Genomic DNA, 7511 nt, shown 5'->3' with positions numbered 1-7511 from the left:
TGCTAAGGGCCTTGGTTTGCCTTGGGCTTTTGGGCTGTGGGGTCAGGAAAAGAGCCCTGGGTAGGAGGTCCTTGCCCGGACCAGAGCAGCTCCTGTGCAGCTGAGCTGGGGGAGCAGGAAGCCTGGGAGGTACCCTCAGCATCTCAGAGGGATGTTCTGATGCCCTAAATCCCCATGACCGTTCCTGGAGCCAGGTACCTATCTCCAGGCTGCCTGCTGGTGTCCCGGGTCACAGCGTGGTGGGACTTAGCCCAGTGCCCATGAGCTAAACATGGGTGAGATGTGCTGAGTGCTGTGCTGGATTTCTTGAGCAAATTTTTCCCTGTCGCTCCTCACAAACACCCTCATCCTGCCACGTTGCTGTGTCACTGGCACTGGGGACAGCCAGGCTGGAGGTCTGAGCATGCTGCCTGTGTCTGACCCAGGACCTGAGCTCACAGCGGTGCTGCTGTTGCAGAGCAGGATTGCTCAGTGTGTGGGAGAGGAAAACTGTGCAAGAAGAGTGCAGCCTGGACCTGAGTGTGGTGGCTTGATACCCCAATAGCAAGAGCCCCCTCCAAAAAAGCAGCTCCTAGGAGCTCTGCTACAGAGAGATGGGGAGCCCTGAGCAGCAGCAAAACAGCCCAGAGCCCCACCGGACTGGACCTGCACCAAGGGCAGGGTGAGGAACCATGGGCATCACCAGTGATGATGGGAGAGCATGAGCTGCGAAGTCCACGGTGCTGGAAGGTGGGATTGGCTTGGGGAGAAGCCCTGGGGCTTGTGGCCAGGCTCAGCCAGCACAGGGCCAACATGTGTTGCAGCTGCAGCAGCCCTGGCACTGGCTGGCATGGGAGTGGGAGCAGCTGGGGGCCAGGGAAGGCGAGCCCAGGGTGGGTCTTGTGTTTTATTAATCTTTGCACTTTTTAATGCCTTACTCCAGATCAGTGAGATGCTGGTGGTGTGCTGTGGAAACCAGGTGCTGCTCTAATCCCAGGGTACCCTCAGCATCTGGGTGGGCCACTCTGACTCCCTAAATCCCCATGGCTGTTCCTGGACCCAGAGCCCCCATGTCCAAACCCAGAAGCCATTTTGATGGGCAACACCACCATGATCCATTGTGCAACACTCTGCTGACACTGCTGCCTGCCTGTAGCTTGTCACTGACCCCAGAAATGTCCTGATGCTTGGGTTTTACTCAATCTTCCTGCTTCCCATTGTGAGATTCAAGCTGTTGGTGCAGAGCCCCAACCTAGGTACCTTCCCCAGGGGCAGATCAGCCCCTCTCTCCTGCCCAGCCAGAGATTTTGCTGACATCTCTCTCAGCAGCGAATTTGGGAGGAAACAGTATTATTTCTGCTGGGAAAGGTGAAAAACCAAGGCAGCCCCGTTGCTATGGTTGCCGCAGACTGTCCGTGATGTAACAGCATGTCAAGCAGCTCTGCAAGCAGATGTGCTGCAGCTGGAAAGCAAAACACTTCCCCCAGGTGTGAGTGTGGCATGGGTGGCCACACACACTGTCCCCTCTGCTCCCACAGCCTCCTCTGGGATGCTGGCTGTGTCCTTGGCTGTGTGTCCCCATCCTTGTCCCTATCCAGGACCCTCCCTATCAGCAACATCCCAACAGCAAAAACATCACTGGGGAGGGGGACCATGAGAATTAGACTACACAATGCAGGCAGGTGTTTTAAAATAATGCAATCAGAATATTTGTCATTCAAATGGTGTGTTTGTATGCATATATATATACACACAAAGTGCTCAGTATCAGATTCAAATCTTGTTTGAACAAGGACGATGCTGAATATTGCCTAAGCATTTCAACCATTTCTAAATCTTTTTTCCCTACAAAATTCTAGGATCATCAGTTTACAGGGTTCTCTCAGCTTTGGTCAATACAGTTTGGGCCAGCAAGTAGGTTCCCTGGGTCCTGCTGCGCCCTTGGAGGCTGAGGGCTCAGGCTCTGCCTCCTGCCATTCTCCAGGGCTCACTGCTCTTTGCTTTCTAGCTCTTTGCTACAAGGCTTTTAGCATCTTAACCCAAAATGCACCTGACAGCCTCATCAGAGATCTGGAGTGAAGCCAATTGTGCCACTGAGAGCCAGAGAAGGAACAGACAATGTGCAGAGCCCAGGGCTTGATCCAGAAAGGTGTTCAGATGTGAAGACCTGCTGCTGCTTCCCGGTGCTCACCTGGGCTCTGCCCTTTGCCCTCGGGATGTGTATTTTTAGATATGTCCCCCCTGAATCCCTGGTGTGCCTCTGCCATTGACCATGCCCAGCACGGTGGGATGGACTCCAGTGCAACCCCTGTGAGGTGGTGACTGGGATCTGGAGGGTTGGTGTCCCTGTACCAGGAGCCAGCACCCACCAGGGACCCTGTGTGGTGCAGTGGGGCATTGTTCCCCCTGGCCACCCCACCTGTGTCCCCTCTCCCAGGCCCTGGTGCCTCCTGCAGAAGCTCCTGCCACGCCTGATCCCCATCTCCAGTGGCACAGACACCGATGAGCCGACCTTTCCCTCCACGCTGCTCAGGGATGCGCTGAATCCTGGCTCCGGCTGGCTGCCAGCCAGGCCTCCCAAAGGCCCAGGGGGCTGGTTAAGCTCATTGCTTTTCTTTCAGAGGCTTCAGAAAGCTGCCCGCCTGCATTTAATTCAAATTTATTGAATAATTCTCCTGGGAGAAGCTAGTTCAAGACCAGCAACTACAACAGACCATCAATGAGATCAGTTGGCACGGCCCTGGCCGTGGAGGGCTTTGTGTCCTCCAGTGCATCTCTGTGGCTGTGCCAAGTGGATGGTGAGTGCAGGACCAGGCGTTTGGCCCAGGGTAACACTGGCTCAGCTCTAAACCTGGCTCCCTGTGCTGCCTCCAGCCCCAGGGGATGTTTGGAGGTCTGGTAATATCCCTCCCACTTCCACCCCGAACCTGGCTGTGCCTTTGAGCAGCTGTCCCTCAGGCAGCCGACCCAGCATGGAGCTGGCTCAGCCCTCGCTGCCTCCTGAGCCTGTTGCCACCTCGCTGTGTTGCAAAGGTGGTGGATGCAATGTGCCTGTCATGGATGCATGTGCAACACTGGATGCACACCCTGAAGTGATGAGATTAATGTCCATCACTGGGTGCAACAACCTGAGGCTACCTGGACAGGAGTGGGGACAAGCCAGGAGTGCAAGGGATGAGTCTACAGCTCCAGCAAGTGGGTGGTGGGTGACAAGCCCAGCCAGATCCTGGGAGATGGGCTTCCCTAAGAAGGCTGTTCTCCGGGAAAGCCATTTTACTCTGTGCTCAGCCCTGAGTAGTTTTAAGGATGTGTCCCATCCTTATAGCATTCTGGGGGCTGTCCCCAAGGACAAGGCTGGGGACACGCTGACTTCATCCCTTGCTCCCCTGCTGCTGTGTGGCTCTGTGAGGGCAGCCCACAGTGTGCTTTGCGTTATGCAATTAACCACTGCTCAGAGGAAAAATAATGATCTTCATTAATGAGTGCACCACTCATCGGTCAGGGCCTGACGTCCCGCGCAGGGGCATGTGCAGTCATGCAGCAGGACTGAATCATAACTGCTAACGATGCTGCGAGACTGGTGGGGAGAGCAGCCTTCCCGTTAGCTCTGGGCACGTGTTGCTCTACAGCATGTACAGCAAGGCAGTTCCACACTGCCCTCCATCCATCCCTCACACTCTGGGCTGTGGGACAGGACCTGCGGCAGCTCAACCTGCTTTCCCACAGGCTATGGGATCAGGAGATGTGCCAAAGCCTGGAAAACAGCATCTGGAGCTGAGATTCAGCCTAGAAGGGGCAAGAGTGCCCGGGGTCCTTGCCTCAATGCAGCGGCTGTGCTGCAGTGCAGGGCTGGGGCACTGAGCCCCCCCCGCCTTCCTGGGGTCCCTTATTCCACCCACATCCCCCTTGCCACCATCATCAGCTGTTGACTGGCCAGAGCCACCACTCTGGGGTCTGCAGAGCTGCAGGAGGGGCTCAATGAGCCGTGGCCAGAGGCACCCATCTGATTTACAGCACTTCCTCAGGCCACAAGCAGCATGGAGCTATTTCTGCAATAGAAGCTTGGGTTTGTAGTAAAATGCTGGTTTTCCTGTGCCAGATGCACAGCTGGTTCAGGGCAGAGTGGGGGTGCAATCCCACCCCATGTCCCAGAGGGTCCCTAGTTCTTGCAGAGGCTCTCCAGGGAGGGCAGGCAGCTGAGCAGGGGGGTGTCACACAATGCCCTAATAACCCCCACATCTGTTTATCTTGGGCAGAAACTGACCAGGGTGTGCAGTGTACTTGTGTTGGACCCTGGGGAAAAGACTCTGTTGCCTTGGGGTTGTGCTGCCCAGCATTAAAATCCAAATCTGAGCGGTATGGGGGCTCTGTATGGGCAGCAGAGCATCGCTTTCTGCAGCGAGGCCGCGGCTGGCCGCGCTGCCGCAGGGGCAGGCACAGAGGAGCATTTTTCAAACTCAGCCTTTGGATGCTGGCTGTGGATTTGGGGCCGGGTTGTTAACGTATGAGAGACGCGGGCTGGTGGGTGGGAGCAGAGTTGCACAGGCACTGGCCGCTGACGGATTCCCCCTGGAGAGGCACTGAGCAGGGCTGTGCACGCCCCAACAGCTTGGCAGGCAGATGGAGTAAGCCCTGGGCGCTGTGGTGGGGACCCCAAGGGACCCCCCTCCAGCGGGGCACCTCAGGGGATCCTCAGCAAGAGGGGCCCTAGGGGCCTCCCACCTGTGGGGTACGTGGGGGACCTCTCTCTCCAAGGATGCTCTGCACTGACAGTGCTGCCCTGGGGGATCCCCACCCCTTGGGGTGCCCCAGTGACCTGAAGGGGGTCCCAAGGATCCTCATGCACAGGGTGCCCTGGGGATCCTCACCTCCGAGGCTGCCCTTGGGGACCTGTGCTTACAGGGCCTCCGAGGGGACTTGCACTGCTGAGGATGCCCTGGGGACACCCTTCCCCAGACCTGCCCTGGGAGACTTACCCTCAGAGTCCCCCACCCACCAGGATGTCCCGGGGTGCCCCTCCCCCACAGGGGTGCCCCAGTGACCTGTTCTGCAGTGGACACACGAGGGGACCCATGTCCCCAGGGATGCTTCAGGGACCCCTGTCCCCAGTGATGCCCCAGGGACCCCCACTCATAGGGACGCGCTGGAGGACCTACACTCACACCCCAGGGACGTGCGCTGCTCAAGATGCCCGAGGGACCTTTTGGCCCCGGCGGTGCCCCCCCGGGGATGGCCCTCACTCCCCGGAGATGCCCCGGGGTCCCGCAGTAGCGGGGGTAGTAGGGGGGGGTGGGAGCGGGCGGCGCGGCGCTGGGCGGGCGGAGGGGTCGCTGTTGCCGCCAGTACGACCGCCCCCCCCGCTCTTCCCCCCCTCTCCACCGCCTTTTGTTCGCCGCCCGCGCTCGTCCCCGCCCGGCGGCGGGGCGGGCGGAGCCGGGGCCGCAGCCGCAGCCGCGGCCGAGCCCAGCGCAGCGCAGCGGGACATGGAGGCCGCTCCGGCGGAGCAGGGAACCCCCGCGCCGCTACCGCCGCCGCCGCCGCTGCTGCCGGAGAAGAAGAAGAAGCCGCAGCGGGCACCGTCTCCCGCCCGCCCCAAGGAGGTGCCCGGCTGGTCGCTGGCCAAGAGCCGCCGCGGCGGGGGACACCCGGGCGCGGCCCCGCGGCTGGCGGCGGGCAGCGCGCACCCGCGGCGGGCGGGCGGGGGCAAGGAGGGGCGCCCCGAGAAGCGGACGGTGGCGGCGGCCCGGGCCGGCGGCAAGGGGCCGGTGGGGCGCGGTGCGGCTCGGGCGAAGGGGCGCTGCCGCGGGGCGGAGACGGCGGCGAGCGGGGTGCGGCGGCCGGGACCGGCAGCGGGGTCGGCGGCCGGGCCGGTGCCAGGGGCCAGCCTGACCGACAGCAGCTCGGAGGTGTCGGACTGCAGCGCCTCGGAGGAGGCGAAGCTGCTGTCGCTGGAGCTGGGGCTCAGCGGCAGCGACGGCGAGTCCCCGGGCAGCGCCCCGCCGCCGCCGCCCTCGACCGGCGAGGCCTCACCGCTGCCCGAGGAGCCCTCGGCCGCCTCCATGGCCAGCAGCCGCCTGCAGCTCAGCACCTCGCTCGCCTTCTCCGACCTCACCGAGGAGCTGCTGGATGCCGGCACCGACGGGCTGCTCCGCGAGCTGGAGGACCTGCGCTCTGAGAACGACTATCTCAAGGTGGGCACGGTGTGCATGGCGTGGCATCCCGGGGCATGGGGCAGCAAGGCTCAGCATCCCTGGCGACAGTGTGGTTCAGCATCCCATGGCATGGCATTGCACAACATAGCATCCCTGGCTGTTGCATGGCACGGTATGGCATCCCAGGGCAAGGGTCAGCATGGCTTAGCATCCCTGGGCACAAAACAGCATCCCAGGGCAAGGGTCAACACAGTGTGGCATCCCAGGGCATGGCTCAGCATGGCACAGCATCCTTGGGCAGTAGCGTGACACAGCGTGGCATCCCAGGGCATGGGTCACCATGGCTCAGCATCTCTTGACAGTAGCATGGCACAGCATCCTTGGGAATGGCATGACACAGCATGCCAAAGCGTGGCTCAGCGTGGCACAGCATCCCTTGGCAATAACATGGCTCAGCATCCCCAGGTAGGGTGCGGCATCCCTGGACATGGCTGAGCATGGGGCACAGCTCAGCTTGGCATGGTACCATTGAGCATAGCCTGGTCTGGCTCAGCTGGACAGCACAGCATGGTGTGGCTGGGTGCAGGGCTTGGCACGGCTCAGCCCAGCATGGCATCACTGTATGTGGCCTGGCACGGTATAGTTGGGGTCAGTTCAGCACAGCATGGCTCAGCTGGGCATACCCTGGCATGCTATGGCTGGTCTTGGCTCAGCTCAGCATGGTGTGACATGGCTGGATGTAGGGCATGGCTTGCCTAAGCCTGGCATGGCCCAGCTGGACGTAGGGCAAAGCTCGGTTTGGCACAGCATGGCCCAGTGGGGTCCAAGACGTGCCCTGTCTCCTGTCTCAGCACAGCAAAGCCCAGCTGGGCATGGTCCAGCATGATATGGCATGGCTGGGTGCAGCTTGGCTAGGCTCAACACAGCCTAGGTTGGCACAGCTTAGCAAGGCACAGCTCAGCATGGGATGGCTGTGCTCAGCCTAGCTTGGCATGGCAGAGCATGGCACAGTCTGGCTCAGCTTGGTTTGGCATCCCAGAGCACAGCATGGCACAGCTTGACCCAGCACAGGGTGGGATGCTCCCTGCTGCTCTCCCTGCCTGCTGACTCTGCCAGACCCTGGGGAGAGTTTCCACCTCGCTTCTTTCTCCTGGTCTCCACACTCCCCGGGGCTTTTTTCCAGGCGTGTAGTTTGATGCCTGGCTCATGGGCGCCTGGTGAAGCCAGGGCAGGCTTGCTGTGTGGGGACAGGGGCACAGGGCTTGGCTCCAGTCACACATGGACCCAATGCACCCTGGCACACACTGCCCGCTGCAGAGTGGGCACAAACACCCACCAGGTACCGTATCTCGGTGGGCTGCAGGCATTTTGCACCCTCTG

General features: G+C 60.9%; 1 protein-coding gene across 5 annotated transcripts in view; it reads left to right on the top strand.

The window, feature by feature from the left end:
- The first annotated feature begins 5390 nt into the window (after nucleotides 1-5390).
- The window catches only part of MTCL2 (microtubule crosslinking factor 2), a 28802-nt gene continuing 26681 nt past the window's right edge, over nucleotides 5391-7511 (top strand). For 4 of the 5 annotated variants that reach the window (XM_065031853.1, XM_065031856.1, XM_065031855.1 and 1 more), the window contains exon 1: nucleotides 5391-6170. In XM_065031853.1, the coding sequence (XP_064887925.1) occupies nucleotides 5463-6170 (708 nt within the window). In that variant the 5' untranslated portion in view covers nucleotides 5391-5462. The remainder of the gene's footprint in view (nucleotides 6171-7511) is intronic. The other variant, XM_065031851.1, reaches the window with a different exon arrangement.

This window comes from Columba livia, chromosome 16 (genome assembly GCF_036013475.1).
Source record: "Columba livia isolate bColLiv1 breed racing homer chromosome 16, bColLiv1.pat.W.v2, whole genome shotgun sequence".
Lineage (NCBI taxonomy): Eukaryota > Metazoa > Chordata > Aves > Columbiformes > Columbidae > Columba > Columba livia.
The sequence above is the reverse complement of the archived record's forward strand: the minus strand, read 5'-3'. Positions and strand labels throughout refer to the sequence as shown.